General features: G+C 34.7%; 1 protein-coding gene across 1 annotated transcript; it reads left to right on the forward strand.

Annotated features, from left to right (window-relative positions):
- The first annotated feature begins 940 nt into the window (after positions 1 to 940).
- Positions 941 to 16,533, forward strand: pkp1b (plakophilin 1b). The gene is made up of 13 exons (XM_058778575.1): positions 941 to 1,268; positions 2,629 to 2,726; positions 4,862 to 5,295; positions 5,368 to 5,509; positions 6,703 to 6,907; positions 8,098 to 8,266; positions 11,156 to 11,273; positions 12,436 to 12,612; positions 12,790 to 12,960; positions 13,595 to 13,748; positions 13,989 to 14,184; positions 14,493 to 14,577; positions 15,961 to 16,533. The coding sequence occupies exons 1-13, from the start codon at positions 1,085 to 1,087 to the stop codon at positions 16,033 to 16,035; spliced, it is 2,208 nt and encodes a 735-aa protein (XP_058634558.1). The 5' UTR covers positions 941 to 1,084; the 3' UTR covers positions 16,036 to 16,533.
- Positions 16,534 to 16,582: the final 49 nt, after the last annotated feature.

Genomic DNA, 16,582 nt, shown 5'->3' on the forward strand with positions numbered 1-16,582 from the left:
CATGCATATGATTATAGGCCTATTGTTGAATGAAATGTAAATGTGTATTAATTATGTTGGTATAAACTAAAAATTGAAAAATATAATTTAACTTTTGATGCAAAGCAGCTTTTTTTATTTTTTTCAAATAAACGTAAAATTTGTTACTGAGAAAAATGTACAAAATTATAGTCATTTAATTTGTAGAATATGGTAAAGTTGTAACCAAGTGGAGTATAGTTGTTGTTGTCATATTTACTGCACAATAAATTGAGATAAATCAATGTTTTACCTTGATTTTGCTTATATGCAGTATTAAATACATGCATCATTTATTGAGCTATTTTAAATGAGAATGACACATAACAAAAATGTTAAAAACTAGTCGAGTGGATATTAATCATTTTAATAGAAATTTATTTTAATTGTATAATTTAATTAAAATGCTAAAATACTCTATGTAAACTGTAATCATATTTCTTTTGTCCCTTATAACTATTGTTTTTAATCTAACAATATACAGTTCTGTTGTACTCTGGAGTATATCATGCACTTAAGTATGTATGTGCTTCATTATTATATTTATCTTAAATACTATACTTTCATTCATCTGATTTCATTATTTAGGTTTTTTTGTTGTTATTTTTTGACCTCTTCAAGAGTGAGTGCTGCACCTTTTTCAACTGACATGGCTTTTTGGTTTTTGGTTGCACCTCTCTCGTTGGTATAGCGCCTCTTTTCTTAAATGTGTAAAAGCAAAAGGGCTCTTTAATATGCTCTGTTTTGTGCATGCATAAATGCACCTGCAACGCCCTTTCCATAATATTAAATTAAAAATCGGACCCTTTTAAAGTATATCTATTATCCTTATTAAAAGTGACGCTTTGTTTCTATCATTAACGAGCTTTTTTGGTGTAACGAGGAGTGAGAGGAGCAGAAGAACAGGTGTTGAAAGGGCGTCATATGGGCGTGAAGGAGGGCAGGACCAGGTGAATCTCTCTGTGAGTCAACCCCTGAATCAAACGCAGAACAGCCAGACGGAGCAGATAGTTGGAGCTTTACGAATTGGACCTCACCTGTCTCTGGAGTGGAGACAAAAGCCAAAATGATGCCCGAACCTTTCAAATCGGCTCTGTCCATCGGAGATGTTGAGGACACGTCTCTCGCGCTTCCGTCTGATCGCGAGTTGAGATCCGCGCAGCAGCGAGTTCTGGAGCAGGTTCACACCATCAAGAGGAGCAAGTCCAAATACAGCAGCAAAAGCGTGTCTGGACTCACTTCCCCCGCCAGTGAGTGCACTTCAGCTGATAACACACGTCTTTTAAACGGAATCAGCATGCTTTTTTAACTGTTGATATGGGATTAAATGGTAACGTTAGGCCTATTTATCTTCCTTGGACTTCAAATTCAAAAGCGTTCCATGGTATTACCATATTTTTTTTCTGTGATGCTTTACGCTGAAACTGTTGTACTTTTTACAGTTTACACTCACAAGGTAACACCATGGAACTCTTAGCGGAATTTTTGACTCGTTTTTTGCAATTACTATAGTAAGTACGTAGTATGTAGGCTACATGCGAAACTGCTGAAAGGTGTTTTTAGTTTTAGCTCGGATACCATAGTGATGATTTATGCATGTGCTCATACCTAACCATAGTATAATATATAAAGTCATATTTTCGGGTCTTTCAAGTAAAATCTGCATAATTTTAGTGTTTTTGGAGCTGTTTTACTCCGCCATAAATAACCTCTTGATAAACAGCTCCTCATTGTTTGTTTACAGGTAGTATATTTGCATATTCAAGGTAAAAATCCGGTCTCCTGATTTTTATTTTTATTTTTTTCCCAAGAGAACAAAAGAATTGAGACAAGAAATGTGGAATTGTTTGATGGAGTTGATTTCTAATGTAAACTCTTATTGTTAATAACCACAATAAAGAGGAAATTTAACAGTGTACAAAGTGAAAGTCAGCCATTTCTATTTCTAAAAAATCACTTTCATTTCAAGGTATTTGGTTTCATTCAGTTATGTTGTGTCATAAAACAAGTCAGTCATATTTAATCATTTCTTTGACTTGAATAAAACCAGTGAATTTAAAAGTAAATTATACATGTTAAAAATGCATTGATTCTATAAAGTCTTATTTATGGATAAATCACTATATGGAAGCAATTCAATACTGTGAAAAGTGAAAATGAGCAATTTCTTTTTCTAAAAATCACTTATTTTAAACCAAGATTAATTTAGAAGTACATTACACATAATAAATAGTCCATGATTTCTAATATAAACTCTAATTGTTAATGGATAAAACACTAGCCAATTCAATACCGTAAAAAGTGAAAATGTGCACTTTCTTTTTCTGAAAAAATTACTTTTGTTGTAAACCAAGGTATTTGGTTTCATTCAGTCATATTAAATAATTTCCTTGACTTGGATAAAACCACAATAAAGTATTTTTTCAGTAAAACCTGTTTTCAGAGGACTGTGACCTCTCATTTTGTTATAGACCGCAGAAGTACTGTTAACCTCTGTAAAATACGTACCTTACTGTATTACATGAAGGTAGTTGTACGTTTTTTATTTTCATAATTCAAAATGTCCCTGAATGCATAATTTATTTGTCGTTTGTCATAATTCAATTGCAGGCCCTGAAACTGACAACGTGTTTTACGACTTCAAGTTTTCTCCCGGCGCGTCTCTCAGCGGACCCTCATTCAGCAGAGGAGGAACCATGACAAATGGGGTAAATGTCATCAAATATGTGTATATATAAACATTTATTTGTTCCATATGCTCTCTGCATGTATTCGCACATATGTCTTTGTACATCATCAGGTGTGTGTAAACTAATTCTGCAACTCAGTTTCCCACGGTTGGGTGGGTAAAGCACATTTTTTCATCATATGCTCAGTCGAACACTTCTCACTGAGTCATCTTTCAGGATAACAATAGAAACATGTGAAATGTCAAACTGTCTTTAGCTTGTAACTAATAGCCTGGTTAAACGTATATTTTTCTGAATTCGAAATGCTATTCTTATAAAAACAACAATAGTTACTACGACATGAGAGCGGAAAAACAATCCATCAAAGACGTCAGTGGCTGAAAAGCAGTTACTACTTTCACCTAATTTTACATAGTTAGACTGTAGTGTGTCCATATAGTCCTATATGTTCACTATTATACTACTTGCATTAAAAAAAACTTTAATTTGCGACTTGTTCACTTTTTTTAGATGCAAGAAATAAAGGAAAAAGGCTCAATGAAGCCACTCCTCACTTTTTATGACTCATCCCAGTATTGTATTACCAAACGGCCTGGTTTCTAGGGATTCTGCCAACCCTTCTTTACATTTGGGTGTATCCGCTGGAATCTTAATGCCGTCTGTGTTTTAAATGGCTTGTTGTGCTTCAGTGGAGTGTCTAATCCAGCTGCATTGTGTTACTTTAAATGTATAGTTCACCCAAAAATGAAAATTCTGTCATCATTTACTCACCCTCAAGTCGTTCCAAGCCTGTAGGAATTTCTTTGTTCTGCTGAACACAAAGGAAGGTATTTTGAAGAAAGTTGGTAACCAGGCTGTTTTGGGGCACCATTGACTTCCACAGTAGGAAAAAAAAATACTATGGAAGTCAATGGTGCCCCAGAACTGCTCTGTTTCCCACATTCTTCATAATATCTTCCTTTGTGTTCAGCAGAACGAAGACATTCATACAGGTTTGGAACTACTTGAGGGTGAGTAAATGATGACAGAATTTTTATTTTTGGGTGAACTATACCTTTAAGTTATGTTGTTTTTAAGTGCATTAAACCCTGTTTTGACATTCTGCAAAAACAGTTTTGTTATTGAATTTTTCACGGATATACTTGTATACAAATCATTCAGTTATTTTCTCACAAACGGCACACTGTTGCTTCATAGTTTAACTAGACGTAGAGCTACTTTGCTTGCATTTTAATTCATGGACGTGCCCATAATTATACTTTCGGCTAACGCTCTTGTTCAGGCAAAACAGTGGCATGGATTAAATTAAAATGATGGGTTCAGAGTCGTTTTCAGTGTATAATTTTAAGATTAGGACTAAAGTATACACAGTAGGACACTAGTATACACTAGTTACATATGCTTTATTTTTGCATTATAAATTAACATTTGCGTTGCATTTCTTTTCATTACAAATTTTGAAATCAGCATGAAAATGATAGTGAAAAATCAAACTGTTTCTATCTAAGAGTTTTCCGTGTATAATTATAAAATTATGACTAAAGTCTGATAGCACTAGTTAAACTGCTCTATTGTGCATTTAATTTTAAATTCAAATTTGCATTTATTTATTTTTGCATTAAGATTTTTTTAGTTACAAATTATGATTAAATTATTTAAATTAGCCTTTTTTGCATTCAGATTTTTTTTATTAGAAATTGTAATATCAAAATGAAAATCTGAGTGTAAAATTGACTTGTCTCTGTGACCAGACTATGATGTTTTCTGGGTATAATTATAAGATTAGGACTAAAGTATACACAGCCTGATAACACTAGCTAAAATGCTTTATTTTGCATTTCATTTTAAATTAAAATTTTGCATTATTTATTTATTTGCATTTAGATTTTTTTAAATGACAGATTATGATATCAGCGTGAAAGATTTACTTGTTTCTTTGTCCAAACAATAAAATGTTTAGGTTCTCTAAGTGTATAAGTTCAGGCCTATACGTTTATAATTGCAGGATCAAGACTAAAGTATACACAGTCTGATGGCACTAGTTAAAATGTTCTGTTTTCCATTAAATTTTTTTTTTTCTTTGCATTTAGATTTTTTAATGCCAAATTATGATATCAGCATAAGTGAAAAGGTTAACTTGTTTCTGTGTCCAGACTATGCAAAGGCAAGGCTTTATGCGCCAGTCCACCAACTCCCGCAGCTCCAGCGGTCAGCGGGTGACCAGTGGCTCCGGCAAGTTCGATCGGCCCTTCTACAGCACTTCCGGCACCCTCCCTGCCCAAACCCGGAGCAGTAACCAACTGTACAGCTACAACGCCACCCGCAGCGCTCCAGACCTGGGCTTCCAGTGCACCGGCAACGTCGGCGGCGCCACCACTCTACGCACCCAAACCAGCCGACAGACCCTCACCAGGGTGCCAAACACTCAACCTGCCCAGGCTTACGGAAACGGCATTGCGCCCAGAATGCCTAACAGCAATCATGCCAGCAGCATGCAACGGACCGTCAGACGCCCGTCTTCCCTGCAGTCCAACGGAGAGTCCAGGCTGTCCATGATCAGGACCGGACAGGCCAAGGACATCTCTGGGTGAGTTTTGTAGTGTTACGATTATGATGTGATGATCTGTGACCGGTCTCTCACTCACTCGTTTGTTGATAGGATGAACGCAGAGAGGCTTATGGCCGATATGACGATGCAAGATGCGGTCGACTATCTGTTCAGCACGGATGAGAGCTACCAGCTGTGTGGAGCCGCTTACATCCAGCACAGCACCTTCACCGATGACAAGGCCAAGCAAGAGGTCTGGACCATAAACTACCATGGTTTTACCATGTTTTTTTAGACACATACTATAGAAATGATGTGTTTTTTTGGACATTTATCATGGTATTGATATGGTATTCCTTTAAATATATTTGATTACCACGTCAACACAATAGTATTTGTATTACAGTATATACCAAAGTACCATCTAATAACATCATGGTATTACCATGGTATTTCTATAGTATATTTTTATGAGAATACTATGGTACAGTATCTTTGGGTTGACAAAAAAGTACCAAGTTTTATTACCATATTTTTTAGACATTGAAATAATGCTTTTTTTTGGACATTTGCTATGGTATTAACATGGTATTCCTTTAAATATATTAGAATACTGTATAAATACTGTAGTGTTTGAATTATATACCAAAGTACTGAATGAATGATTGGTCAAAGTATTACCGTGGTGTCTCCATAGTATATTTTTATGATGGTACAGTTTCTATGGATTGCCAAAAAAGTAACCATGTTATTATAACATTCCAAAAGTTACCCTGGTATTGCCATATTTTCAGGCATGTATTATAGAAGTCATGTTTTTTGTACATTTACCATGGTATTCTTTTACATTTCGAATTGTATACCTTTGTACTGAATGAATGTTTGAGCAAAGTACCATCATACTACCATCTGATGGATGTTGCCATAGTGTATTTTTTATGAAAATACCAAAGTAAAACTATGGTACTTTGAAATATGCCATGGTTTCCATGTAATATTCCATGGTACGTCCAAGAATACCGTGGTACTCCTGTGGTAGTGTAATGTGGTACCATGGTAATATCAAGTTATATAGATAGGTACCATGTTTATACCATGCCATTTTATTGATTTTTAAAAAAAATTTTTTAAATGATTTATTATTTTTTAAGTGAGCTTTTATTTTTATATTTTCATTTTAATTGTAGTTTTTTTAAGTAATTTTGTTATATGCTTTTGTCTCTTTTTATAATTTAATTTTTAGTGTTAGTCGTTTTAGTACTTCAACTTATTTTATTTCATTTTCTAAAGTTTAATTTACATCAAATTTTTGTATTTTATGCTACTTCAGCTTTATTTCAATATAAAAAAAATTGAGAACAATTGTTAATCATTTTAGTTATGGTATCACCACAGTACATTTAGTCAGGGGTTGCATCATCTCAGTGAGTGTGTCCTGCGTCACAGGTGCTGACCCTGAAGGGCATTCCTCCGCTGGTCGGCCTGCTGAGCAGCCCCAGTCCTCAGGTCCAGGAGACGGTGGCCGCTGCTCTGAGGAACGTGGTCTTCAAAAACCAGGCCAACAAAGAGGAAGTGCAGCGCAGCGGAGGAATCACACAGGCTGTGCAGCTGCTCGGCGAAACCAACTCTGAGACACAGAAACACCTGACAGGTAGCCGACCATCTATGTTTGCATCACATTCATGTCACACACACACACACACACACACACACACACACGCTGATAGGAGGAATACATCAACACAACCATTCAAAGCACATGACAGGATACTAGACCACAATATACTGTATGCATGTCCTCCACTTAAAGTATGGCAGTTAATTATATGATGGTTTTTAGGTCAGTTTTCTTAAGTTATAATGGTGCATAAGTAGTTTTTATTTAGCTTTTGTTTGCAATTTAATATTCTCCTGCTGAAAATTTAGCATTGCATTACAGGAACGAATTACATTTTAAAGTAGGCTATATTTAAATAGGAAACAGTTATTTAAAATTATATTATTTCACAATATTACTGTATTTACTGAATTTTTGATTAAATAAGTGCAGCCATAGTGACCACAAGAGACTGTCACAAACATTAATAATCTTACAGATCCCAAGCTTCTGAACAGTTGTTTAGTGTAATTCATAAATAAAGTATTATTCATTGTTAATTCATGTTTGTTCAGAAAACATTAGCTAATGTTCATTTATGTAACTTGAAATGCTAAAAATGTATTAATGTATGCAAAAATGTTCAGAAGACTGTTTATACACTTTGAAATGCTAAAAATGTATTGATATATGTATAAAACTAGATTATCTAGCTATACTATAACCAAAAACACTAGCTGATTAGATTACTATAACCTAGCTTAATTTATTAAATAAAAATGCTAATAATATTGTTCATTGTTAGTTTATGATATCTAATGCATTAGCTAACATTGCTAAATTGAACTTTATTGTAAAGTGTCACCATTAACAAACCTGTTTTGAACCTGAAATAAACTAACAGCAGATGTATTTTTTTATTTATTTTTTAATCAAATTTGTCAAGTTTGAATTTTTATGTATTTTTGTAGGATTATTTTTAGGTTTGTTTTTAGTCAGTTTTAATAGGACATAAGTTGTGTCTGTAATTTAAAGTTGCCCTGCTGAAAATTGTAATAATATTTCACAATGTTACAGTTTTTACTATATTTTTAATCAAATAAATGCAGCCTTGATGAACATAAGAGACATATTTCAAAAACTGTAAAACCCTAAACGATTAAACAGTAGTTTTTTGCCTCTCAAGCTCTCTGTTGGACTGTGTTTATATCAGTCTGATCTGTGTTGGTTTTCTGCGGTTGTAGGTCTGCTGTGGAACCTCTCCTCTGCGGATAACCTTAAGCCGGATCTGCTCCGCACAGCCCTGCCCGCTCTCACCGAGAAAGTCATAGAGCCGTTTTCAGCAAGTACAGACGACAACTCCAACACCAGCCTGGCACCAGAGGTCTTCTACAGCGCCTCGGCATGCCTTCGGTAACATCACACACACTGCATTCTGTTCTCACTGCTGTATGCGATGTAAACAAGGCAAACGTCAGTACTGACTCCATGTATAATAGACTATTGTTGCTGGAGTCCGTATCTGATGCTGGTTATATTTTCACCAGTAAGCTGTTCAAATATTTGATCTGGATTCGTATTGACTTTGGCACACCTACAGACCACCTAGAGTTCGAAAGCTGTTGGAAACAAAACTGTAAATCACTTTCTGGAATTGGCAAGCTCTAAATTGTTAGAGCCTTTTAGGTGCACTTTTCTACAAGCTCTACTTGAGGATGATAAAGTTTGTCAGGTTATTGATATTAAGGCAAGACACTACAAGCGAATCATCGGTCAGTTTTTGTTTCTATAACATGTCTTCTTTCAGACAAGTGGAAAGAACACATCCATTTTTCACACTTTATCTATCTTTGTGTGTAGATTTCATCTTTAAAGGCCGTCTTAATGTCCACTTCAGCAGCACTTGTCTTAGAAACAACTTAACAGTCCTGTTTATATTCTGCAGATTTTTACATTTTGTTAATGTATAATTCACCTGTTATTTTATTTTAATTTTGGCTGTTGACAATATTTTCTGATTTAATGAGGAACAAACCCCATATCCAAAATCCCATCTATAAACACCTTTAACCCTAATATGCCAACATTTTAACCTGGTTTTAGTGTTTTGTGGAAATGTATGCAAATAAGTGTATATTTAATTAGAGACTGCCTCAAATTTATATTTAAACTTAACATTTCAGCAATTGTATATTTTATAATATATATTAATAATGTATATTAATGCAAAACATTTATGTAATTTAACTGTGATTAATCGAGTATAGTGATATCCATTAGGTAAGCTTTTTACCGAATTTTTGAAAATTCTGTCATCGTTTACTCACCATCCACCTTTTCCACAAGTTTCTTTCTTCTGTTGAACACAAAAGAAGATATTTTTAAGGAATGTTTTAGTCAGTTTTAATAGGACATAAGTTGTGTCTGTAATTTAAAGTTGCCCTGCTGAAAATTGTAATAATATTTCACAATGTTACAGTTTTTACTATATTTTTAATCAAATAAATGCAGCCTTGATGAACATAAGAGACATATTTCAAAAACTGTAAAACCCTAAACGATTAAACAGTAGTTTTTGCCTCTCAAGCTCTCTGTTGGACTGTGTTTATATCAGTCTGATCTGTGTTGGTTTTCTGCGGTTGTAGGTCTGCTGTGGAACCTCTCCTCTGCGGATAACCTTAAGCCGGATCTGCTCCGCACAGCCCTGCCCGCTCTCACCGAGAAAGTCATAGAGCCGTTTTCAGCAAGTACAGACGACAACTCCAACACCAGCCTGGCACCAGAGGTCTTCTACAGCGCCTCGGCATGCCTTCGTAACATCACACACACTGCATTCTGTTCTCACTGCTGTATGCGATGTAAACAAGGCAAACGTCAGTACTGACTCCATGTATAATAGACTATTGTTGCTGGAGTCCGTATCTGATGCTGGTTATATTTTCACCAGTAAGCTGTTCAAATATTTGATCTGGATTCGTATTGACTTTGGCACACCTACAGACCACCTAGAGTTCGAAAGCTGTTGGAAACAAAACTGTAAATCACTTTCTGGAATTGGCAAGCTCTAAATTGTTAGAGCCTTTTAGGTGCACTTTTCTACAAGCTCTACTTGAGGATGATAAAGTTTGTCAGGTTATTGATATTAAGGCAAGACACTACAAGCGAATCATCGGTAAGTTTTTGTTTCTATAACATGTCTTCTTTCAGACAAGTGGAAAGAACACATCCATTTTTCACACTTTATCTATCTTTGTGTGTAGATTTCATCTTTAAAGGCCGTCTTAATGTCCACTTCAGCAGCACTTGTCTTAGAAACAACTTTACAGTCCTGTTTATATTCTGCAGATTTTTACATTTTGTTAATGTATAATTCACCTGTTATTTTATTTTAATTTTGGCTGTTGACAATATTTTCTGATTTAATGAGGAACAAACCCCATATCCAAAATCCCATCTATAAACACCTTTAACCCTAATATGCCAACATTTTAACCTGGTTTTAGTGTTTTGTGGAAATGTATGCAAATAAGTGTATATTTAATTAGAGACTGCCTCAAATTTATATTTAAACTTAACATTTCAGCAATTGTATATTTTATAATATATATTAATAATGTATATTAATGCAAAACATTTATGTAATTTAACTGTGATTAATCGAGTATAGTGATATCCATTAGGTAAGCTTTTTACCGAATTTTTGAAAATTCTGTCATCGTTTACTCACCATCCACCTTTTCCACAAGTTTCTTTCTTCTGTTGAACACAAAAGAAGATATTTTTAAGGAATGTTGGTAACCAAACATTTGACGGTAGCCATTAACTTCCATAATAATTTCTCCATACTATGGAAGTCAATGGCTACTGTCAACTTCTTCAAAACATTATTTTTGGTGCAGAAGAAAGAACCTCATTCAGGTTTGGAACCACTTGAGGGTGGAAATAACAAATTCATCCTTTTCAAATCATTTTTGAGTGAACTGTCCCTCTAAGTTTTTGGACCATCAGAAATGTAAAGTTGATAATTTCACGTGTCAATCATAAGTTATTTCCTGTGTAAGTGGGAGGTTCTTGGCCAGAATGAGCTGCAGTGTTGAACTAGCTGTGCAATATTGACATAAAGCGTATTTGCATTGCATGACTGTGCAAGTAATTGGACACAATTTTGTAAAGGCTCAGATTATCAAATTAGCGTTTAAACATTGTAACAATCTGTCTTCAGATTGTTTGTTCTTTTTGTGAATTCTGAGATCAAGTTGAAGGCAAAAACACAACATGACTGTTTTTCCTGTTTGTCAACAGCAACCTAAGCGCCTCCAAACTTGCGAACCGACAAACCATGCGCAACTGCAAAGGCCTCATCGACTCGCTCATGCGCTACATGGAGAACTGCATAAATTCCGGGACGCCTGACAGCCAGGTAAACGTCTGGTGATTATACGTGCTACTGAACACAACAGATCATGAAAAACCTGGAAATGTTAAGAAACTGTTTTACAGGCCTGGAAAAGCACGAGTCAAATTTGTTAATTTGTGATCAAATCCATCTGTTGCCTTGCTTAAACTTAAACATTATGGTCTGAATTACTCTTATGAGTCATTCTGAATCAAAAGATCTTTAAAAGCGTGTAATTAAAATAGGAAAAGGCAGAAAGTGTGGGAACCTTGTGTCAGTAATTTCTCTGTAATCGTGCAGTAAAAGACTTTTTAAGATGGCATGAGATGTCAAGGGTTTTTTCTAAGCAAGCATCTTTATAGCCTGGGTGGGGAATGTTGGTGTGGCATTGATGATTTAATTGTGTTTCTAAGAAGTAATGCTGTAGTGATGCCCGAACCGTTAAAACTCCCTGAAGGAAAGCATGTATGAACACAAGGTGTTTCCAGCAGCTAATCTCATGCAGTCGAACTCTATTGTTGTGGTTAGAAACAATGCTGCATTACTCACATTTAATTGATGGCTAGATTTGATCAGAACCTCATGAGCATGTTTCAACATCTGCTTTGTTTCACTCAATATGCAAATAATCAGTGCATGTCAATTTTCTAATCACACATTGTTACACGGCCACTTAGAACAATGCATTTTGTATATCAATAATATATATATATATATATATATATATATATATAAAACATCTATTTTTTGCATATGTGTATATATAAAATAAAAATATATCGCTGAGACCTGAGACTTTAAATTTTTAAATCACAATTTATTTAAAAAAAAAAAAAAATTATATATTATTTATAAATGTAAATATTTACAATTTGTATATTATATAACCACCATCTCAATAAAAATTTAATTGATAATTTTGCTTTAATGTGTTTATTTTAATTGCTGTTCCCCATTTTAAATATCGCTTTTTGCTGTTTACTTAAATAGTCCTGTGGTGTGACAAACAAAATATATTCAAATATTCCCCCAATTAATGCATAATAACTATACAACAGCAAAGAAATGTTGATTAAAATAAAAGAGTAAAATACACCACAGGACGCTACTGTTGCTGCTCTTTTTTTTAAATCTACATTTCGACAATTTTGTCATAATGTTGGTTATTTGTGTTCTTGTTTTCCAGTCTTTGGAGAACTGTGTCTGCATTCTGCACAACCTCACCTACCAGCTGGAGACCGAGATGCCATCTCTCTTCACTAAAGTAAACGCGCTGGCCAGTTACACTCGCAATCGCTCCAGCCCTTCAGACGCCGGTCCGATCGGCTGCTTCAGCTCCCAGAGCCAAAAACTGCAGCAGGAGGTTTGTGCTTTTACGCCTCATTAAAGCTGGCATCTTAATATTTCAGTGAAACTGTAAGGTACTTCAGATAATACTGAGATATTACCGTTGTAAATGTGCCAAAAGCATTGCAGTACTATGGATGCTAGTTTTTATTAAGCATCATCTTTCATGTTGTCGTGTTTGGTTGTGTTGCAGAGCGGATTTGACTATCCAGTGATGGAGGACAACAATCCTAAAGGTGCCGGCTGGCTCTTCCACTCCAAAGCCCTGCAGATGTACCTCAATCTGTTGAGCTCCAGTGAAAGAGACGCCACACTTGAGGCCAGCTGTGGAGCGCTGCAGAACCTCACAGCCACTGATGGCATAGTAAGGCATCGATCAGTCTGTTTTAGCATGCACCTGTTCATAGGTTGGATGCAGAGAAAATCAAGGATTTGACTATATTTTAAATAAAAATGCTTTATATTATAAGCATTGTTTATTTTATTTATAGCATGCACCTGTTCATGGGTTGGACGTTAAAATCAAGGATTTTATTTTATTGTATTGTGGTATTTATTTAAATAATGATGTTTTATGTATTAAGAACGGTTTTATTTTATTTATTATTTTATAGAATGCATCTGTTCATGGTTTGAATTTAAAAAATCAATCAAGTAAATTTCAAATTATAACGGTTGACTTACGCTTCATTTATTTATTTATATTTTTTGCATGCGTCTGTTCATGGGTTGGACTCAAAGAAAAGCAAGGATTTTATTTTATTATGATAATTATTTTGATGAAATAATGTTTTATATATTAAGTTTATTATTATTATTTTTTTTTGCATGCACCTGTTCATGGCATGTATAAAAGTATAGTTTGTGTCTTTTAATGGGTTGGATTCAAACATTTGATTTAATTTCATTATGATAATAATATTTTATATATTAACCATCATTTAATTTTGTTGGGAAACTTCCAGATAAATCTATGTGCCCCATGTCTTATTTTATAGGTATCGAATGTGTTGAGTGATACAATCGTCCAGAAGCTCAACGGTCTTAAATACATCAGTCCGTTGTTGCAGTCGCCCAATCCTGCTCTACAGAACAGCGCAATCGCTCTGCTCGGGAACCTGTCCAGATCCACACGTACAAACAAAAATATGGGTAAGCGAATGTGTGTCATCACTCAAGCATAAAACAGCTTAACGTTGACGTGTTCTTGTTGGAAGGAGTTGTGAGATTGCACAATGTTGCCGTGATTATTGTCAGATGTTGTCATTGTGTTGTGTTCTGCAGTCGTGTCTGGTTTAGCACTGTTTTTGACCCAGTGTTGTGCTATTATCTGGTGTTTTTGATGTAGCGTGTGTTTTGCGGTCGTTCTGATGAATGTTTTTGTTGGTGAAGCTCGGCAGACTCTCCCGCAGCTGGTCGGCTTCTTGAACTCAGGGCTCGCGAAGGGCGACTCCTCTCCCGAACACGACAGCACCATGGCCACAGCTCTTCACAGCGCACACGCTCTGATGAAGGCCGACCCCGAGATCGGCAAGAGTCTGCTGAACAACAGCCTGATCAACTCCCTCAACAACATGAGTCTCAATCTGTGAGTGCGCACTTCCTAGTGTTCATTCAGCTTAGTAAACAGGGTTATTCTTGATATATGAATCAGGCTACTTGAAGGCAAAAGAAAATAGACAGACGTATTTCCCCTTGTTTTGTATTTTTGTTGCACTTTTTACTATGCACATTGTTCCAAAGAAAACCGAAAAATAAAGAATAAAAAGAAAAAGAATTTTTAAGAATTATTATGAGTAATATTTTAATCTATTCTAATTTTAAAAATATTACATTATTCTCTTTTATATGCATTTTTTTTCAATGCCAAATGTCTTTTTTTTTGTAATATATTAGGGGTATGCCAAAGTCCAGCACTGCAGCGGGAGTTCTTCTTCACAGTCTGTGGTCGGAGAAGAATATTCAAAGTTTCCTTAAAAGGGTAAGAATGCAAACATAAACAATATTTGCTAATAGAAATCAAAATACTTGGAATCGAAAATAAAGTTCTTTTAGTGGTTCTTTGCAGCAGAGAATCCAAATCAAGAACAATTTTTCACTATATACGTTTCGTGAGCTGCTATATGGTTTTTTGGAAATGTAAAAGGTTCTTGATGCTTCAATATAGGTTCTTTTGGTTTATTGATTGATTTATATAGTGCTTTATACAATACAGATTGTTTTAAGCAGCTTCACATTAATAAAAAGCAAAACAACAGTGTAAATGATGTAAAATTCCTCAGTTATGAAACATAAACTCAATTTTGGCTATAAGCAACTTACAGAAAATAAGTGATATTGTTCAGTTCAGTTCAATAACCGTGTCGATGCTGCAAAGTGCGTTATTTTTTAAAAGACTGCAAGTCAGCTGTAAGCAGAAAATAGTGCCATTTATTTTTTAATAATTAAATAATAATTTATTGTATACTTACTGAGCTCTATTATATCCATTTCAATTACAAATTTGATTAGATTTTTTTCCAAATGTTTATCATTTCAGCTTTAAGCAGCTCTGCAGAATAGTGTAATAGTTCAGTTTAATAATAGTGTTAATGTTGATTAGTTAGTCTCTTGATCCACTTTAATACGGTTCAAATTTTGTTCTCCATAAATAAAAATGAAAAATAGGATATAATTATAATTTAGTTTATAATTATTATGAGCAATATTTTTATTTTCAAGACGGCATGTGACGTTATTCAGCTCCAGTCATTTAATATTGATTCAATTCAGTTTAATAACTGTTGCAAAGTCAGTAAAAAATAAGTAAATAAATCTTACTGAATTTGAATTGTCTTTTAAACTCCAGCTGAGCAAGCCAAAGGCAACAGTAGCAATGTTTTGATATCTTTATTGTAGGTGTGGATATATAAAAACAATAGTTTTTCCTCCAAAACAGCTGGTGATTTAACACAAAGTCAGTGTAAATATCTGAGTTTCAGATGTCTCATTCCTGAGACTGCTTGTGGGAAATTATTTTGTGCAGTTTAGTGTGTGTGTGTGTGTCGGGCGGTTGAGGATTTTGGGTGTGGTGCGGAGAGCTAGCTGTCAGGGGTGTGTGTGAGTGTTTACGGGTGAAAACCAACCACACCTCACCACACTGACCCTGCCGTCGCAGCTTTGTTTGAGTGTCTAGATATCCTGAAGAATCCAGCCTCACTGGTTTCACTCAGTGATCAGACTCAGATAATGTCATTCTAGCCGTAAAGTCAGTCTTTATATAAACATACATCGGTAAATTCAGCTGTGAGGTCATGTTTACTTGTATTTAATATTGATTTGTGTTTAATATTCACTAACCTGTGTGTTTGTGTTCATCTTGCAGCAAGGCATGAATAAGAAGTCCTTTGTGAATGACATAACGTCAGCAGCTTTCAAATCTTTTCAGGTGGTCGACTAAGAAGCACTTTACAAACAAACTGCATTTTAATTGCGTTGCATTTTAATTTTGGTTAAGTATTGCAAAAGAAATGGTAAGAATGAGCTTTTATTTCTTATGGGGCAGTAGACGCTTTTTGTAACAATGCATAACAAATGCAATAACAAAAACATAATTTTTTTTCTATGACTTGAGACCATAGTATTTTCATTCAGTTAAGATGATTTTATATTCCTTTGTTTGTCTTTATAATATGTTCTAAAATGCAAATGATTTGATGAGAGTATTACAGGTTGTTTGTGCAAGTTTAAGATATTATATATTATACTGTATGATATATATCCGACAATATAAATATGTATGTATGTATGTCAGTCAGTCAACGAGTAATAGGAATAATTCTAGGAAGTTTCTTTGACTCATTTTGACTTTTTTTTTCTTTATCATTACAAATATTTTAGCTGTTGTGTTAAGGGTGTGGATCAATTTGTATGTTTCAGCTCACAGCTTCAAGCAAAGTTTCAATAAAGTTTTCAACAGCACTAGTCTGTGTCACACTTTACTGTTA

Source organism: Onychostoma macrolepis, chromosome 06, assembly GCF_012432095.1.
Source record: "Onychostoma macrolepis isolate SWU-2019 chromosome 06, ASM1243209v1, whole genome shotgun sequence".
NCBI lineage: Eukaryota > Metazoa > Chordata > Actinopteri > Cypriniformes > Cyprinidae > Onychostoma > Onychostoma macrolepis.

Excerpts from the sequence above, each read along its gene's own strand:
- pkp1b (XM_058778575.1), top strand. The coding sequence starts at position 1,085 with ATGATGCCCGAACCTTTCAAATCGGCTCTGTCCATCGGAGATGTTGAG. Across the intron at positions 1,269-2,628 it reads TGGACTCACTTCCCCCGCCA|GCCCTGAAACTGACAACGTG; the intron begins GTGAGTGCACTT and ends ATTCAATTGCAG. Across the intron at positions 13,749-13,988 it reads ACGTACAAACAAAAATATGG|CTCGGCAGACTCTCCCGCAG; the intron begins GTAAGCGAATGT and ends TTGTTGGTGAAG.